The sequence below is a fragment of the Leptonychotes weddellii genome, chromosome 4 (genome assembly GCF_054177405.1).
Source record: "Leptonychotes weddellii isolate Sample4059 chromosome 4, ASM5417740v2, whole genome shotgun sequence".
Classification (NCBI taxonomy): domain Eukaryota; kingdom Metazoa; phylum Chordata; class Mammalia; order Carnivora; family Phocidae; genus Leptonychotes; species Leptonychotes weddellii.
The window spans coordinates 114340787-114358977 of NC_138372.1; the positions used below are offsets into that span (position 1 = coordinate 114340787).

General features: G+C 43.3%; 1 protein-coding gene across 7 annotated transcripts in view; it reads left to right on the forward strand.

The window, feature by feature from the left end:
* Positions 1-18191, forward strand: part of SULF1 (sulfatase 1) — a 176555-nt gene that overhangs the window by 121534 nt on the left and 36830 nt on the right. For all 7 annotated transcript variants that reach the window (XM_081816094.1, XM_031026344.2, XM_081816089.1 and 4 more), the window contains 5 exons: positions 10235-10385; positions 11339-11514; positions 12809-12937; positions 13207-13263; positions 13993-14122. In XM_081816094.1, the coding sequence (XP_081672220.1) occupies positions 10235-10385; positions 11339-11514; positions 12809-12937; positions 13207-13263; positions 13993-14122 (643 nt within the window). The remainder of the gene's footprint in view (positions 1-10234; positions 10386-11338; positions 11515-12808; positions 12938-13206; positions 13264-13992; positions 14123-18191) is intronic.

An 18191-nucleotide genomic window follows, 5' to 3' on the forward strand; every position in this document is an offset into this window, starting at 1 on the left:
CTCAGGTCACGGTTTTAAAATAACCTGATGTTTCTTTTTGAGAGGGAGGAGCCTTGGTAAGGAGGGGAGGGGAGGCCCAGGGGAGGGGGCTGATGGTGTGGGGGGACCGAGGCAGAGAGCAGAGAGCCCTGTTACGCCGATAACTCTCACTAGCCAAGAGTAGAAACGTCCGGATGCCTTGGCAGCAAAGAACATGATTTTGTTTTTTACTCTATTGACTCGCTTCCTTCCCATCCTTTGCAATAACATGCAGCCTTCCCTACAGAGCAGTTGGCTCTGTGTCTGCGGAAGGATCGGCCATCAGACAGGTAGGGACCAGGGAATTGGTATGTTTCCTTCATCACTAAACCTCCAAAATTAGTTCTTAATCTGTTTATGCTCAAGTATCATCTCTTCTCACCCACACTGATTTCCCAGCCACAATCCCAGACAGAAAGAAAATAGAGTAAATGTATTTATTTATGAGAAGAGAGACATACCAAAGACGCTGTAGTTGCTGGTCATTACATATCTTATAAGGAAAGAACCTTTCCTTATATTCTTACTTTTTAATTTTATAACTAACAAGCTGCTGGTTTTTGGCCAGTGGTATTCAGGTCATCTCTATCGTATCGAGAGATTTAGACAGAAGGAAGGAGGTCAGAGCTGACTGAGGACAGGAACTAACAGTAACTATAAAACCAGGACAGATACCCTGCTGAACACGCCCAGTAGGATGGAAGGATGGAAGCGTCTCAATACATAAACTATTGTCAACAAAGAAAGCAGGCTGCCCCAGCGCCTGGGGAATGTGGTCTGGGTGAGCCGCTGTGTTTTGGAAAGAACGCTGTGGATGGATATACAGGCCTCTGAAGATCTACCTACATATAACCATGCAACTACATTCATGAGCGAAGCCCACGAGTGGCGAGGGGCTCTCCATGAGAGATCACTTACAGACTTAGTAACCCGCTGGCTCAGTGAAAGAGAAAGGTCTTTGCAGTCTTCTTCCCTGCCCTGGGACCCACCTTTCTCTTTCCTTTTGAGTCAGAAAAATCACTCTGTGTCAGTTCTCTTGTCTCATTGGCAGATGCTCAGCCTAAGGTGGCTTGCTATAACTGTAAACCTTGCTGGTGTTTTCCCGAGGTTCAGGAGAGGGGACTGACAAAATGGGGTGTTTTATGGCTCCTTAGAAGTCAGCCTGCCTTTGAAGCTTCTGGGCAAGGTCCTGAGCCGGCAGAAAAATCAGCCGCAGGTCAAGAGGTTCTGACAGCTCAGTGGCATGCACAGACAACTGTAGGAGGAGAGGAACCTGCAGACTTCTCAGGGCCTTTGTGATAACTAAACAACAGTATCTCTGAGCCCAGCAATTAAAAATTCTATTTGATTCCACAAACATTTATGAGTGGCGCTAAACAGTACAGCTGGGACGAAAGGCATGAGGAAGACACAATTGCTCCCAGTCGGGACCCAGTGAGCAAAGACGGATTGGCATGCTGGGGCCAAAATCAGCTTGCCGCCAGCTTTTGTTAATAAAATTTTATTGAAATACAGCCATATTCATTTCTTTATGTGTTATCTGCGGCTGCTTTCACAATTCAACCGCAGAGCAGTTGTGGCAGATACAGTAGGGCCTGCAACGCCCCAAATATTTGCTCTCTGATCCTTTACAGGATGAGTTTGCCCCCAACCCCTACTCTAGGGAGAGGATGGGCAAGTGTCCAAATAGCCATAGCACCAGTGGGAGCAGAAGGCGTAAGTACTAGGGCAGGCCTTCAAGGGGCTATGGAAGTTTGGAGAAAGAGGCATTCACATCTTTTAGGGGAACACGGAAAAGTCGTGGACCAGCAGACATTCAGAGTGGGCTTCAAAGAATGGGTACCATTTCTGAAGCTGATTCTACAGACCGGGTGGATGGTTTCAGGAAGAAAATGCAGCGTGGACAAAGTGGCCGCCACGTTAAGTGAGGCGATCTGAGATGTGACCTAGGAGAATGGAGCGCAAGGAAGGCAATAAGGGATAAAGCTAGAAAGGGAAACTAGCAGAATTTTGAGGACTTGAATGAATTTGTACATCACTGTAAGCAGAGAGTCACCAGAGGTCATTTGGTGGGGTAGGAACATAATATATAACTCGGTCATTGTTTCGGTTATTCCTTTTGAGTTCACGTGAACCACCTGTGTGCATTACTGGTGACTCTGTAAAACAAAATCTACCCATGGCAGAGTGAAAAGTATTTAGGCCTTTGAGACAAACAAGCAAGGGTTCCTTTTTCATCTGTTCTACTAAGCCCCTGGGCAATTTTTTTTAACCTCTAGGAGCCTCCATTGTCTCATCTGCTAAATGGGGATAATGCTAGCACCTTGACACGGTGTCGTGAACAAAAATTAAGAGAGAAAGCATCGTTCAAGTCCCCACATAGGGCCTGGGACATAAAAGCCACTTCATAGATGCTGATTCCTAGTGATCCTTTCTATTGAGATGAACAATATAAAGCTGCTCTTTCTTGATTCCATCTTTCTTGACCCACAAAAAGTGCAGTTTCATTTGGCTCAACTTCATGTTGAGGGGAAGCAGCTGAAGAAATGACAGATCGATACGTGTCCATTGTGATGTGACGAAGCTCTTGACGAGCTAAGACTCACATTGGGAAGAGCCTCTCGCACCTGGCCATTCTAAAAACCCAGACAGGATAAGCACCAATCTGGGCCGTGGTATCTTTTCTAGGTGCAAAATGTGTGCTGCGAGCAAGTGCCAGTGAGGAGAACACCCTCAGCTCTAGAAAATGAAAATCCATGCGGTTGGTCCGGCGCTTCAGCTTCTATTCGCTGCTAAGCCTTGGGCTTTGGTGCCCGCAGCATGGAGAGAGCCGCTGTGTCTCCCGCGGGCCTCAGAAGGCCTGAGTTGTCTGCATCTTAGTTGTCCAGGCCTCCCTGGCTGTCGCTCGCTGGACAAGGGGGCCGGCGAGAGCCCGTGTGCGGTTCTTGTCACTGTGAGTGACTGCACAGGTCCACAGTTCAGTCTGTGGACAAAAGGAGAGAGACAGATGAAGACAGGCGGCTAATTGTGGCGCACGGAGCTCCTGAATGGCCGAGTTCCTTAGCGAAAACATTAGCCACACATTCGAGCAAAGGGATGTAGGAAGTTAAGTACTTTGCAGAAATGTTTGGCAAGCCCTCTGCAAACAGTGAGAGGCTATAGACTCTCCCCTGTTCGGAGAAGCAAGTAACGTGAACACGTTCCTTGAGGTCGCCTCCCTTGGTGGTCACGCAGTATCCGGATGCCTTTCGTGTGGCCTCAGGTGGTAGTCACCTAGCCCTCTCCAACTGGGGCGAACGCATCGTGTTTCCACGGCGCTTTCCATTCCCAACAAAGGAAGAAAGCCGGGCCAACACTGGCTTGCTGGCTTTACACACGAGGCTGGAGGTTTTGCCAAGCGACTCAGAATGGGGACGGATATGGACCCCTCGTGACTGTTTGGCACTGTTTAATCAGAAGCAGCTCGGCTGTTCTCGGCCTCGGTGATATCTGAGGGAGCCTCCATCATAACATCACACATAGTAATCCCTATCGTAAAGCTCTTCCCTATGGTGAAGACCCTACTGTGCTTTTCAGTAAATTACATCCCAGGATCCTCATGGTACTGCTGTACCCTCCCTCTCGCAATGACATAGCTTGTCTCTCCTGGCCGCCACGATGTGATAACGTGCAGTAGTGACAGGAAAGGAGATTCCATTTACCTACCCGATGATTCTGGGGGAAGCTAAGAGACTCCCCCATCACCTTCCTACCAACCGTCCCCCTATCAACTGAAAATTTTGTTGTTGTTGTTCCAGTTCATCAGTTCTTTCTCCCCATCCCTGGAAATGTGTGTGAACACACAAACACGGTTCAAGTGAAATCTAAAATCTTGGTAGAACAATCCAGGTCCACTAACTTGCGAGAATCCGTCTAAAAGTGCAGTTTGGGGATGAGGTAGTACGTTAAAGGGACAACTACCTCTGCGTAAGCCTCAGAACAAAGTTTTTGAAACATCTTTGTTGTCCGAACTTGAAAAGAAAGGTTTTTCCTTAGAAGAATTTGCACATTCTCACTTCATTTTTTCCACAGATCCATAAAAGAAAGTGCTTTTGAAAATGAGAGAATTTTAAATTCTCCATAAAAATCTTTAATTTGGGCAGAACTCATTGCTCCTTCCTGTGTTCCCACTTTGTTCTTCTATCATTGACCTGCGTATCCCATGGCTCTGGCTGTTTACCCAGACCCTTGAAGTCAAACTGCACACCTCCAGGGGGCAGCATTCACACAGGATACTGTGTGAATGCGGGGCCCTGGAGTTAGGCAAGAGAGCTCTTTCCGGAAGGCAGGGCCAAGTGTTACATCTCTGCCTCTGGTGCCTGGGGAGCATGGCTCCTGCCCTATCCCTTGCCAGATACTTTTTTGTTTAGCAAATGAATAAGCGTGTTAACCCCACCACCCAGGTGACATCAAAACATGTTTTAATGGCATAAAAATATTTAAGCAGTCGGTTTTACGAATTAAAGGACACCTAGAGATCATCTAATGCCATAAATTTTTAGATTGAAAAATGAAGGCCCAAACTCTATTTAAAAAAAAAAAAAAATTAAAAACCCAAAAGGCTTTGCCCAGGTTAACGTAAGTAGATAGGGACAAAGCTGGAGTCAAAACTCTGTTCTCTTGGCCCTAGGTGATCTTTGCACTGCCCCCCGGCTTGCTCAGTACTCTTCACAGTTACAGTTAATATTAGAAGTGGCTTCCGTGTGTGTGTTTGCACAATTCCGCTGGAGTTTGCAGCATCTTAGAAGACTTTTTTAATTTAGTTTCCTGCGGTATCTATAATCAAGATCATTTGATATTATTCTGCGTGCGTTCAAATGTTACCTTACCTAAAGACATTTGAACTCAGGTGGGGAATATCTCTACAAAGTCAATTAAATAAGTTCAATTTGAGTGAAAGCTGAGATGGTGTGGCTTGGGAGATTAAGTATAGAATTTCCAATTTAATGCTTTGAGTGTGTGTCTTAAATCTCTATAACTGGCTTATTCTGGGAATTGAAACCTATTTCATTTCTTACAGAATGACGGTCCTGCTACCAATACCCTTTAAGAGTTAGATCATTAGAGTTTTTGTTGTTGTCCAACACTAAATAACAAATGAAGAAAACACATGTTCAGATATAAAACACTAGAAACGTCTTTCTTTTCACTGGGTGACAGCAAAGGCCATCAGCAGTAAAAATGAACTGCTAAGTTCTTTGCAATTCCCTGAATATGGATTTAATGGACAACACATGCATTTCTTAAAACCACTTCTCTTCCAGTGAGAATTATTCTCCCCAAATACCCACCCATCAAAAAGAAAGGTGACATTATTGATTTTCACGATTCGTATTGTCCTTATGCCAATAAGCAGTAGAGGAGAGAGAATCAAAGCCCAAAGAGCATTGATGGCAGAGGCTGAAGTCACAAATGTGTGGTCGAAAGGATCTGTGATCTAGTGCTGAGCAATAAATCCAAACATGGAGAAAAAGCAACAAGCAGAGAAGAGAAGCCTCACCGGGGAGAAGTTAACATTTTTAACTATGAGAACAGTCTGTGTTTCGGGGAGAGTGTAAGCCTGGAACGCACAGTTACTGGGTAAAATCCTTCTCGGGACGGACAACAAGGAGTCTTACCAGATCAGGCACATGCAACTGTAACCCCAACGTGGATTTTTTTTTTTTTTTAAGCAACAGAAACTTAAAAACGACAATTTAGTCATCTGTCCTCTCAGTTTTCAAGCAAAGAGCCAGTGTTATCTGTCTTTTCGCTGATGCATCCAGTTTGCCTTGGAGGGTCCGACTTTATCTTGTGCTGTCAGCAAAAGCAGACTTTGGGCAGCTGGTGGGAGGCACTTGAACGGGAAGCAGAAAAGGCTAATATTTTCAATCAGGACGAAGGCTAAGGATTTTAGGACTTAGATTTGAGAGAAAGGAATGTATGTATCAGATCTTTGAATGCCTGGGATTTTGAGGCACTTCTTGGGGACTGTGGTGCAGGACTCTGGTCGTTGTGATGTCATAGAAGACACTCCGGCCCCAGGACAGAATTTCTGAGCCGCCTCTGTACACTTTACTTTCTCATTTGTAAAATGGGAATAGGGTGTCCTCAGGGTTGCCACAGCAATCCAAAGAGCTATTAAATGATGAGATCTTTCCCAGCTCCCTGTGCGGATGGGTATGAATATGTGGATTTGTTCTCTGGAGTCACTGAAATCTCCTTAAACCTTCCCAAAGCTCTGAAGTCGTTATTCCCATTATACAGATGAAGAAACAGAGGCTTAGAGGAAAAAAAGTTGCCCGAGATCACACACTAGTAACAGGGCTGGGATGAGATTTCAGTTCTAATCCCCAAACATTCTGAAACAATGGGACGTGTGATTTTCCACTTCTCCCCAAAACAGTTAGCTGCTACTTTCAGTGGCTGCTCTTGTAGCTGAGGGCCCCAGGCCCTGTTTGAGTCATTGTGAGTCAATTCTTAGGGAAGCAAGCCTTAATTATCACTGGGAGACAGAAGGCTGCATCTTCCAGGAATTTGGCAGACCCCAGCAGGAGGCAACCACAGGTCTTTGGCAAAAGATCACTTTTCAACAACATTGTCAATCCCAGCGACCCCCAACCTTCCACCTGCAGGTCCCCGAACAGCTGCTGTTCTGTGGGAAGCAGGGGCAGTCTGTCTTCCTTTAAAAGGCAAATGCATACCCCCACTCCTTGCCCCTTGCTGAGATTCCACCTGGGATTTCAGCCCCAGAGCTGGGGGTCAGCTCCCACTTGGAGAAATTAAGGGGAGGGGAGGCGGTTGGGGGTGGGGAAGGACAGCTTTGACAACAGACCTGAACTCTCCCTTTTACTATAAGCCAGATTTCACATATGTCATTCTGTAAATCCGGGAGTCCAATTTTGAGGCTTGTAATTTGCTGCGACCTTCCCCGTTCCTCAAAGTGAGGTGGAGCTATGCCAAGCTCATCAAGGTAGCTGGTAGAAGATATCATTTGCCCGCTGTGAGCCTTCGTTTCGGTTCCCTATTGTTAATTTTTATTTGTGTTGAGGTTTTGTGGCTTTAAAAAAGTCAACTCAATTTATTTTAAAATTAAGGCAAACCAACATCAAAGGCAGTAAGAGGAAGATGTTTAGGTATTATAAAGAAACCCTGTGTAATCTTTTATAGCCATATTCTTTTTCAGGGCACGTATCAGTAAATAGTTAGGGGACCTTTCATGGCCCACTTGCTATATTTTTCTGACCTCTAGCCACCCCCACGGGTGAAAATCCCTCTCCGATGGGGTTTAGAAGCCCCCACTCTCATCCTCCTCAGCCTTTCAATCTAATCCTGTTTGTACCACGACATGCTGCGTGAAGAATAAGAAACAGGGCTTACATTCTTTCCTACTGCACGAGCTCCTGAGATTGAAGAGGATGATTCCGCCCGTGTTCACGCTTAGATATGAGGAACACTTTCAGGCCAAAAACATGGGACAAAGTGGTTCATGAGCCATTTACTGGGTAAGCAGAAGAAAGTTTATGTTGAAAGTTTCTCTTAAAAAGAATGGCAGGTGAGGGCGCCTGGGTGGCTCAGTTGGTTAAGCGACTGCCTTCGGCTCAGGTCATGATCCTGGAGTCCCGGGATCGAGTCCCACATCGGGCTCCCTGCTCGGCAGGGAGTCTGCGTCTCCCTCTCCCACTCCCCCCCGTTTGTGTTCCCTCTCTCGCTGTGTCTTTCTCTGTCAAATAAATAAATAAAATCTTTAAAAAAAAAAAAAAAAGAATGGCAGGTGATACCTGAAGAGCTTGTTTGGTTTTTAATGCGACAGGATTTTTCAACCCAGACATTTATATAGAATGTATTTGTTTATTGGCTTATGTAGGAGACTCATGTGCCTCTGTTCTAGGCACTTTTAAGTGATATAGAGATAGATAATAAATAGGTGATAGATGGAGAGATAGATGATAGATAGACAGAGATTTGTTGTTCCTCAAAAGAGCTTTTTAAGAAAGATACTATTATCCCCGTTTACAGATGAGCAAAGTGAACCACACCTGCTTTTCCTACTCTGCAAATCTGCCCCTTTATACAGTTTTAGGTACAGGGTCTTCTGTGCTCAATATTATATTGGTATTTATGCTGTTGTATTTCTGCTAGTTAACCAGCATCCATACTGATCATTAGGGTATGATGTGACCTTCTTTTGTGCCAAGAAGCTCAATGGTACCAAAAGAGCATTTTCAACTATCAAAAGAGAGGTCCTGCAAATGCACTGGCAGAAGAAAAAATATAACAACAGGCAGCATTTATATAGTTCAGCATGCGTGGAAATAGCCCAGTGTACAATCACGTAGCTCAGAAACTCCGGGTTTACCCTGAGGGAGATTTGCTCTCGTGCAAACCAGAGGAGTAGTACGTGGTCAATGCCCCTGAATTCACCGGGCTCACAGTGACTGTTTCTCTAGGGTGTTTTTGTTTTTGCTTTTTTAAGATTTTATTTATTTTTAATTTATTTTTATTTTAGAGAGAGAGCAAGCTGGGGTGGGGGTGGGGGGGCGGGTAGGGAGAAACCCAAGCAAAAGGACCCTGAGATCATGACATGAGCCAAAATCAAGAGTTGGATGCTTAACCAACTGAGCCACCCAGGCACCCCTATTTCCCTAGTTGATGGCACAGGGTCACCTATCCTTGTCATTATCCACCATTTTTCACTGATAGGACCCTCCCCAGAGCAGACACTGGCTATCAGATTTCTCAACCAACATAGATTGTTGCTTATTCTGCGAGACCAGTTACTTGTGAAGTTGTGGTTCCTATGAAAAGTGGTCTGAGACATAGGAAGCACCCCACACTTCCCTCTTCTTTCATTTTGTTAGAACAAATGGGCTTTGGAATTGAGTCCTGGATCTACCACCTAGTAACTTTGTTCATCTGAGGAAGTTACTTAACTTTGCTAAGCCTCAGTTTTCTCAGCTCTAAAATGGGAATGAGGGGCGCCTGGGTGGCTCAGTCATTAAGCGTCTGCCTTCGGCTCAGGTCATGATCCCAGGGTCCTGGGATCGAGCCCTGCATCAGGCTCTCCACTCAGCGGGAAGCCTGCTTCTCTCTTTCCCACTCCCCCTGCTTGTGTTCCCTCTCTCGCTGTGTCTCTCTGTCGAATAAATAAATAAAAATAAATAAATCAGTCTTTAAAATGGGAATGATAAACCGATTTCCAAGAACAGCAGAGATAATTAAATGAGTTAATGTATACAAAACAACACAATACCCAACACATGGTAAATACTAAGTTTTTAATATTAAACAACTTCTACATGCTTAATAACATCTAAGGAGAAGGGTCAAATACGTTGTAGTCTGGAGGAGATGTCAAATATAAATAGATAATTCTCAGTGTGAGAATTACTCTAGCATAGACATGTACTTTAGGAGTATGAAGTGGCAGCATCTAATGGTCAAGGGATTTGGGTTAGATTTCAAAAAGAAGGCAACATATTTTGTGGGCCCCCAGTAGAACGTATGAGACACCACTTGAGTTTCTGTGATAAATTAAATACAGGCTTGAACCCACATGTCCGAGAGGAATAGGACCCACCTCCCTGTAGTTAACAAAAATTGTGCTCTGCACCTGTATTGAATTGTCTATAAAAAGAATAGCTTTATTGATAAGCATGTATATTGCAGAAGTAGACTTGGTTTTAATTCCAGCATATCCTATTAAATTAATGGTATCTATATACAAGGTTAGGAATGAGAAAAACTCATAGACTAGAGATTAGAGAAAAAAAATATGTTGAAATTATGATTCATCATTATTCCACATATTTGTGACTCTACCTAATAGCCCTATTAACTACCAAATTTTATGAGTTAACATCACCATGAAAACATTCCCTTCTGTATTACTGAATTTTATCTGTAGGTGTTACAATACCATGATCACCTTAATGTCTTTTTACACATTTTCTTCAATGAATCCAAATGAACTTGCACTAATTACCTTTTTAGCTGTCTGTCTTGGTTTTATAAATCTGAATCCATATGCCTTTAGGGGATGTGTGATATTTGGGGTAGTGAGGATTTTAGCTCTTCTTATAAACATAGAAGACACATGGGAGAAAAAAATAGCAATGTCTAAATTACCTGGAACTTGAGATATTTCTCTAACTGACTAAAAATACATTTAGTAAGAATCCTTTCTGGATATTTTCAGAACCCCTAGTTATAACTATGCACCAAATATGGATAAGCACTGGATTATGCAGTACACGGGACCCATGCTGCCCATCCACATGGAATTTACAAACGTTCTACATCGCAAAAGGCTTCAGACTTTGATGTCAGTGGACGATTCTGTGGAAAGGGTAAGCACACGAACTTGCCTCAGTGACAGGTTTTGGTCCAGCTTCCTTAGTGTAGATCCATTCTTGCTAATTCTGTCTTTGTTTTGTTGTTGCTGTTTTTAAGAGAGGGAGAGAGCCCGTGTGTGTGAATATGTGTACGTGAGTGTGTGTTGAGTGACTTTATCTTCCTTCCCTTATCTTGACCCCTTCTATTACCTCTCCAGGCTTGGTTCTTTGGAGCCAGCGGCAAAGAGGAGATAAAAATCAAAACACCATAAGTCAAGAGCTACACTCACAAATACCTTCAAGAATCAGGCGAATAATGTAAATACCTAAAGCTGGTCTCATATAAAGCGACAGGGCATGGTGGGGATTATGGTGAACTTTAAATGCCCACATCTATAACAAGGAGCAACTACTTGGCTCCAGCTAATTTTTGCCATGTAGGAAAATAGACCCAATATCATGAGATCTTCTGACTTTTCAAAGGAAACCAGAAATACAAGCATTTTATTTGAAATATCCTGAATTTTAAAAAAAGCCACAGAAGCCAAACAAAACTTGCCTAAAGGCTGGATTCAGTTGGATCAGGCTCCAAAGCAGCCTGTTCTTAACCTTGATAACTGTATAAAAAGTGGTGATAAAATTTGCTTTAACAATGGATTTTTCAAAATAAAACCTATAAGTTAGGTGGTAGAGGCTGTTTTGTGGAGTTTGTTTTGTTTTTGTTTTTGTTTTTAAATAGGTGCACAAAACCTTTAAGAACAATGTGCCAGATTCAAATGAGTTACATTACTCCATTATTAGACTTTTCCCCTCCAGGATTGTAAGCAACTAGAAAACGTAGATAGTGACCATGTTTCTTAGCCTTGTTAAAGTGACTCTTGCCTTTAAAAAATAATGGGGAAGAATTTCAGGGGAAATCACAGCAACACTATTGTCATCTTGCCCATTTTGTCTCCGTTGTATTTCAGCTGTATAATATGCTCGTGGAGACGGGGGAGCTGGAGAACACTTACATCATTTACACCGCCGACCACGGTTACCATATTGGGCAGTTTGGACTGGTCAAGGGGAAATCCATGCCATATGACTTTGATATCCGTGTGCCTTTCTTTATTCGTGGTCCAAGTGTAGAACCAGGATCCATGTACGTATTTCCCTGCTTGCAACATTCGGTTGCCGTGGCTCATGTATATCTGAGATAATTCGATTACCAATCTCAGGGTCTGGTTTCTTTTCATCCAAAACAGAAAAGGGTGTATGTAGGTGGAGGCTGGTAATTTAGAAAATGAAAACCTTGTTTTTTTCCCCTACCACACACTAAATTAACTAAAGTATACTATTTAAAGAGAAAGGAAAATTAACTATCAATGACTAATTTACAATGACTGTAAAGCTAAAACATCAGAATCCCCATCCCATGGCCTGTGCACACAGACAGAATGTGATCATTAGGGACACATCATCTGTACTTCTTTGAATCAGACAAACACTGTCTTTTAAAAAAAAAAAACAACCAGTGCCTGCCTTTAGTTGGTTTTTTTTTTTTTAATTATTACTAAAGTAATTTTTTAAAGAAAATAAAATTTTAAAAAGCATGATTTTCTTTTAGAAGAAAAAAGGCCTAAAGGACTGGCGTTCTATTCCTGCCACCTTAGACAAGTCACTACCTCCCAATGCAGCTCTCTTTTCCCGTTATAAAATGAGTTTTACATGCCCTGCCGGCCACATCACAATATTCTGTGTAAAATAAGGTCGTGTACGTGAAACAGTTAAGGAAAGAGTTGAAGAAAAGAATGCAAGTGGAATTCCAAATCTGGAATGGCCCTTAAGGAGCATCGAGCCGAGACGTCTTCTTCTTTTTTTTTTTTTAAGATTTTATTTATCTATGGGGGGCGTGCCAGCACGAGCAGGGAAAGGGGCAGAGGGAGAAGCAGACTCCCCCCTGAGCGGGGAGCCCCACGTGGGCCCGATCCCAGGACCCTGAGGTCACAACCTGACCCAAAGGCAGACACTTAACCCACGGAGCCACCCAGGCGCCCCCAGCCCTGACTTCTGATCTAACACAGAAGAAGCTTAGCACAGCACACGTGCCTCTCTCAGAGTCCCCGATTCTGGAAATGGATTCGTTGGGGCCCAGAACCTGGATGTTCTGAACCTCGTCCAGGCGCTGCCTCTGCTGTTCCATTGCACTACATCCTGGAAGAGGGGAGAAGGTGATGTTAGTAGAAGGGTTTCCTGGAAGAAGGTTATTATGTCTCTTCAGCTCATTGGAAACACTGTGGGAATTGTCTGATCTAGGTTAGACGGTTTTATGCGTGAAAGACTAAGATAGAGGGGGAGAAGGTCGAAGGCCGATGAGTCTCGGTGTGGAGAAAGTGGTCCTCCGTGCTAACCTCACTGGTGCTAGATCTGGGGCCTAACCTCCTGTCCCTTTGCAGAGTCCCACAGATCGTTCTCAACATCGACCTGGCCCCGACGATCCTGGACATCGCTGGGCTCGACACGCCTCCCGATGTGGACGGCAAGTCCGTCCTCAAACTTCTGGACCTGGAAAAGCCGGGTAACAGGTGTGTCAATTTGCTTTCCCTCAGCCAGCCCCAAGCACCCCGGCACCCAGAGCCAGCCAGCAGCCGAAAGCTGTGGAGGCAAAGTATGCCCTGCCCAGGAGAATCACAGCAATCCGAGACTGTCGCGGCTGTTTGTGAACAGTGTATTGATGGAGATGCAGTCTTGGTCTGCGGGAAGTGAGAGGTGTTTCTTTAAATAAACTGTGAGCACAGATCCATGTGGAAAAATGTCCAGATGCCAACAGTAAATATTATTATTTTGCTTTCAGGTTTCGAACAAACAAGAAAGCCAGAATTTGGCGTGATACATTCCTCGTGGAAAGAGGGTAATTACTGGTTCCTGGGGCGCTTCTGGGAACCAGGCCTAGTGGGCAGCTCTCCCTGCTGGGTATTTTTCCCCCTTATTCAGGTTTACTAAGCATGCAGATTTCATAAGCCTAGTCACAGGATTGAAGGGTTTGCTACTCATGCTCCACTGACCAACACAGTAATGACTGCTGCATCAGAATTGTTAAACATAAGTTCTCATACGGCGGGGCCAAAGCCCTTACCGTTGCTTTTTCGACCTCAGGGTCAGAATCGGACCAGTCCATTGACCTTCTCAGCCTTCCTTCCCAAGTCCTTCCTGGCCCTCTCCTTTCTCCTTCCTTTCCTTAAGTGCCTTTCCCAGTTTTAAACACAAATATATGAGACTGTCATTTCCAGAATCCCTTCTGGGTTTCCCCTTTTGATTCATAATCCTCATTGTCTCAGTTTTTTCCATACACACATTGAGAGAAAAGCATTTGTATGACTGTAAAGCTAAACATTCATGCCCAAAGTTTTGAAATTAATGCTTTAAGGGAGATAATCATTCTTCATAGTGCCCGGGTTATAATTTTCACAAAGGACTCAGCAAATGTTGAGCTCCTGTGGATAAGATCTTACCATCTATTTCATGCCATTTGAAGAATGTGGAGTCATGCCACAGGGGAGAAAAAGAGAAAAGGCAAAAGATGCTGGGTGGGTAAATCAAATCATTTCTCACATCAGAAACTTCTTCTTTTCTGTCAAAGGAAGTTTTTACGTAAGAAAGAAGAATCCAGCAAGAATATCCAACAGTCAAATCACTTGCCCAAATATGAGAGGGTCAAAGAATTGTGCCAGCAGGCCAGGTACCAGACAGCCTGTGAACAGCCTGGGCAGGTGAGTGACATGGCTTGTCTTCACCACAGGTCACATGCTTCTACACTTCTAATTTTAACAATTTCAACATATAAAATAATGTACATTTATGTGTAAATAAGCTTTTCATTGTGGTCATGGAGCCCTCACTGTGACAGCTATCCTCTGACAGAATTATCTAACTGGTCTAAGCTGGGCCTCCTCATCACTGCTTGGGCTTCCTTCAGTGAAAAAAAGATGGTGTCCTCAGAGAGTGCTAGAGATCCACCCAACTAGCCAACACCAGTTCAACATATTGGACATGTGAAATGGGTAGTCAGGTTAGAAAGATCAGAAACTTGGTTCCATCTGAGGAGTAGCCACCAGCCCTCGGATTCCTGTTAACTGGTTATCAAGAAGGGTCAAGAGGCTACTTAGTCAAGAGCAGGGGTAGATGCTGAGCCTCTGGGCAGTGAACCACCCAAGAGACATGATGGAGTCTTCCTATCCTGTACTAAAGTCCGATGTGATCTAACCCACAGAGGAGGATAGAATCTATGATCAAGATTGGGAAGTGAAAAGGGAAGCCATATTGTGTTTTATTGTTTCTACTTCTGCTCACAAAATTTCTGACATCATCTATTTCATTAGAATGAATTCTTTTTATTAATAGAAATATTACTACAGATGGGGTGCCTGGGTGTCTCAGTGGGTTGAGTATCTGACTGTTGATTTGGGGGGAGGTCATGATCTTGGGGTTGTGGAATCAAGCCCCATGTTGGGCTCCGCACTCGATGGGGAGTCTGCTTGAGTTTCTCCCTCTGTCCTCCTGCCCTTACCCACTCCTCTCTCAAGTAAATAAATACATCTTTTTTTAAAAAAAAGAAATATTACTATAGAATTAAGGACTACCCAGAACACCAACTATTATTAATAAGAACTAAAGAAATACCATGTGATGAATTAACACAGGCCTGTTTCTAAGGAAAGTGAGAACATATGAACACTTAACTATTTTAAACACTCTTGATTGGCATCTATGCTAGCTAAAAGAAGTATTGTATCAACATGAGAGAGGAACTGCCTAAGTCATTGAAACAAAGTTGAAGGAAAGTGAAAAATAATAGTTATTACGCTTTTGTCTTATATAAAGCACTGTACGTGGAGTTTGATATGTATTAGCTCAGTTTAAGCCTCACATCCATCCAGTGAGGTAGGCATTGTTGTCCCATTTATAAATGGGCAGCTGGTGAGTGTAGAGCTGGGATCCAAATGAGTTATAGGATCATAGGATTCAAAAACTCGGGCCACTTGCTGCCTTCCAAGGTAAGTTACGTTAACGAGGCAAAGAGAAGTTCACATCTTTGTGAGTCTTTTTTTCTCTTTAACTTATCCGACCTCAAGATATCCACACAATTAGCCAATAGCAGTGCAGGGTATCAGGCACATGAAATGGATAGTGCAGTTATTATTAAAATGGCCTCACAAATGTAGGGCGTCACACATTTATACTCGTGATACAGTATCTAGCTTATTGAACAAACATTCACAATAAACAACTTGATCCTCATACTTTCTGCATTTCCTCATGATTTTTTGTGCTCAGGGATTCCTTTGAAATAGAAAAAGGTGGGGAGGGCGGTTATTGAAGGAAGGGATAAAACCAGGCCTTCGTGGCATACTAGGAAGTCTTAATTTTCAAGTGTTTAGTGGAGAAGCTTAGACATATTCATTATATTTTAATATGATGTCTTCAAATCCTTCTTAAGGAAGCTCTAAGTATTATTATGACTAAAACCTCAGAATTGTTTTGTAGTTCTAAAATGATTTTTACGAGCCAGCCTCAATAGACTAATTTACTTTTATTTGAGAGTTGGAAATGTTTGGCGTTAAATATATCTCCTGCAAATTGGTGATTTTGTTACTATTTTAGCCTTCTAAGTGGCAAGCATTACAGCCATTTGAGAATAAGGTACACTGCCTACCTTTCAGTATACAATTTTGCAAACCTCTCCATATGGTTTGCCCTGAAATTTTAATACATGTCCTAAAGGGCAAATGTAGTATTAACGAGATTATGGCACTTTGGCAGAAGCTCTTCACTCTTGTGCTAAATGCTATAACTATGTTAAGAACTTCACTTTGCTTTTTCATGTTTTTCTAAACTTGTTTTGCCCCCACAAAATGCTTTAATATCTGGTTCCCTGGGATTCTCCTCTGCTGCTTTATTTCGATGTGAATCTGTCTGAATTTAGATTATATCACATGGATATATGAAAATGTTAGCAACAATTTCTTTTAGAAGTGCCTGAATTATTAGAACAGAGAATTACACTGTACCCCAGATGGCTATTTCTTTCTATAGGTGATGCTCAAACCGTAGCTTAAAAATCCAAGAACTTCCAGAAAATTTTGAGGCTCTTCAAGTCAGTTATAGAATCTGTGGGTCAAACCTGATAGCTCTGTTGTGTTCTACAGAATCTTTATGTTTTGGCCTTTTGCTTTTTCTATCTGGCTACTTTGAAGATTATCTTTTTAGTTACAATATCAGTGACTTTAAAAAAGGAAAAAAAAAAGTCCAGAATAATGAGATTGTTTTTTCTGGATCAAGACATCAGTTAAGGCTAGAATTAACTCTAATCTAATCTCTTCCCTTGACACTGATTTCACACCTGGCCTGTGCCCTGTGTCTCTTCCTCTGACCAAGGTTAACTGCCTGCATTCAAAGACAATACAGTCTTCTCTTTGGTTTGACTCTGTATGGGATATAGAGGAAAAACCCACACTATCAGCCCCATTCTCTTCACTTTTAACCCCCAAAGGGGTCATGTATTTCCCCCATCCAACCATACCCCCATACCTGGTCACCGAAGGATTGTTTGGCAGGGTCAGTGTGGATGCATGACGGAGGTAAATGAAGAAAAGAGAAATACGACATCACAAAGTTTGGATTAGAATATTGGCATCTGCTACTTTTTAGTTGTGTGTTTAGAGACTGGATTCTTAAGAGTCTCAGGTTTTCTATCCCTAAAGCTAAGAAAATTAATCTCAGTCTTGTAAGGGTTCTGTGATATCATATATGTAAAGTGCTAGATGAATTATAAGGCAATGTGTGAATGTTGGGTGGTATTTCTGTTCCGGGCCATCTTACCTGCTTTTTCACTCCTATGAAGCCAACAGGGAATTAAAATGGGCTGAAATCCCAGACATTTGGCAATACTTCCTCACTTTGTGAACAGAGCAACCAGCAGGGACTAATTAAGACAGCGTGGACATATGTGTTTGCATTACTTCTGTGTTCCTGAATTAATATGAGGCTGAGTATGAATTCCCACCACTCTCTCAGCTGGCGTTACACCCCCAAGCACATTACGTACAGATTTATATATGACACACACACACACATGCATGCACGCATGCGCGCGCATGCGCGCAAATCTCAACATCTATCTGAAAAGACTTTGGCTCAACAAAGAACACACATCAGTGAGGCTCCATTCTGGCTGCACCCTAGAATCACCTGGGCAGCTTTGGAAAATATCGATGTTGGGGCTCCTGGGTGGCTCAGTCATTAAGCGTCCAACTTTTGGTTTCGGCTCAGGTCATGATCTCAGGGTTGTGAGATCGAGCCCCACATTGGGCTTCGCACTGGGCGTGGAGCCTGCTTAAGGTTCTCCCTCTCTCTCTCCCTGTGCCCCTCTCCCTCTCCCCGTGCCCCTCTCCCTCTCTCTGTGCCCCACTCCTCTCTAAAGAAAAAAAAAAAAGAAAATATCAACGTATAGCCTCCCCCCAAATCAATCAGATGAATAGGTCTAAAGGTGAGACCAAGGCATCTGTATTTGTTAACAAAGTTAAGAACCACAGGTCTAGAGTCAGAGAATGTCGAAATTGGAAGGAGTCTTAGAAATCTTCCAGTTGGGGCGCCTGGGTGGCTCAGTCGTTAAGCGTCTGCCTTCGGCTCAGGTCATGGTCCCAGGGTCCTGGGATCGAGCCCCATATCGGGCTCCCCGCTCTGCGGGAAGCCTGCTTCTCCCTCTCCCACTCCCTCTGCTTGTGTTCCCTGTCTCGCTGTGTCTCTCTCTGTCAAATAAATAAATAAAATCTTTAAAAA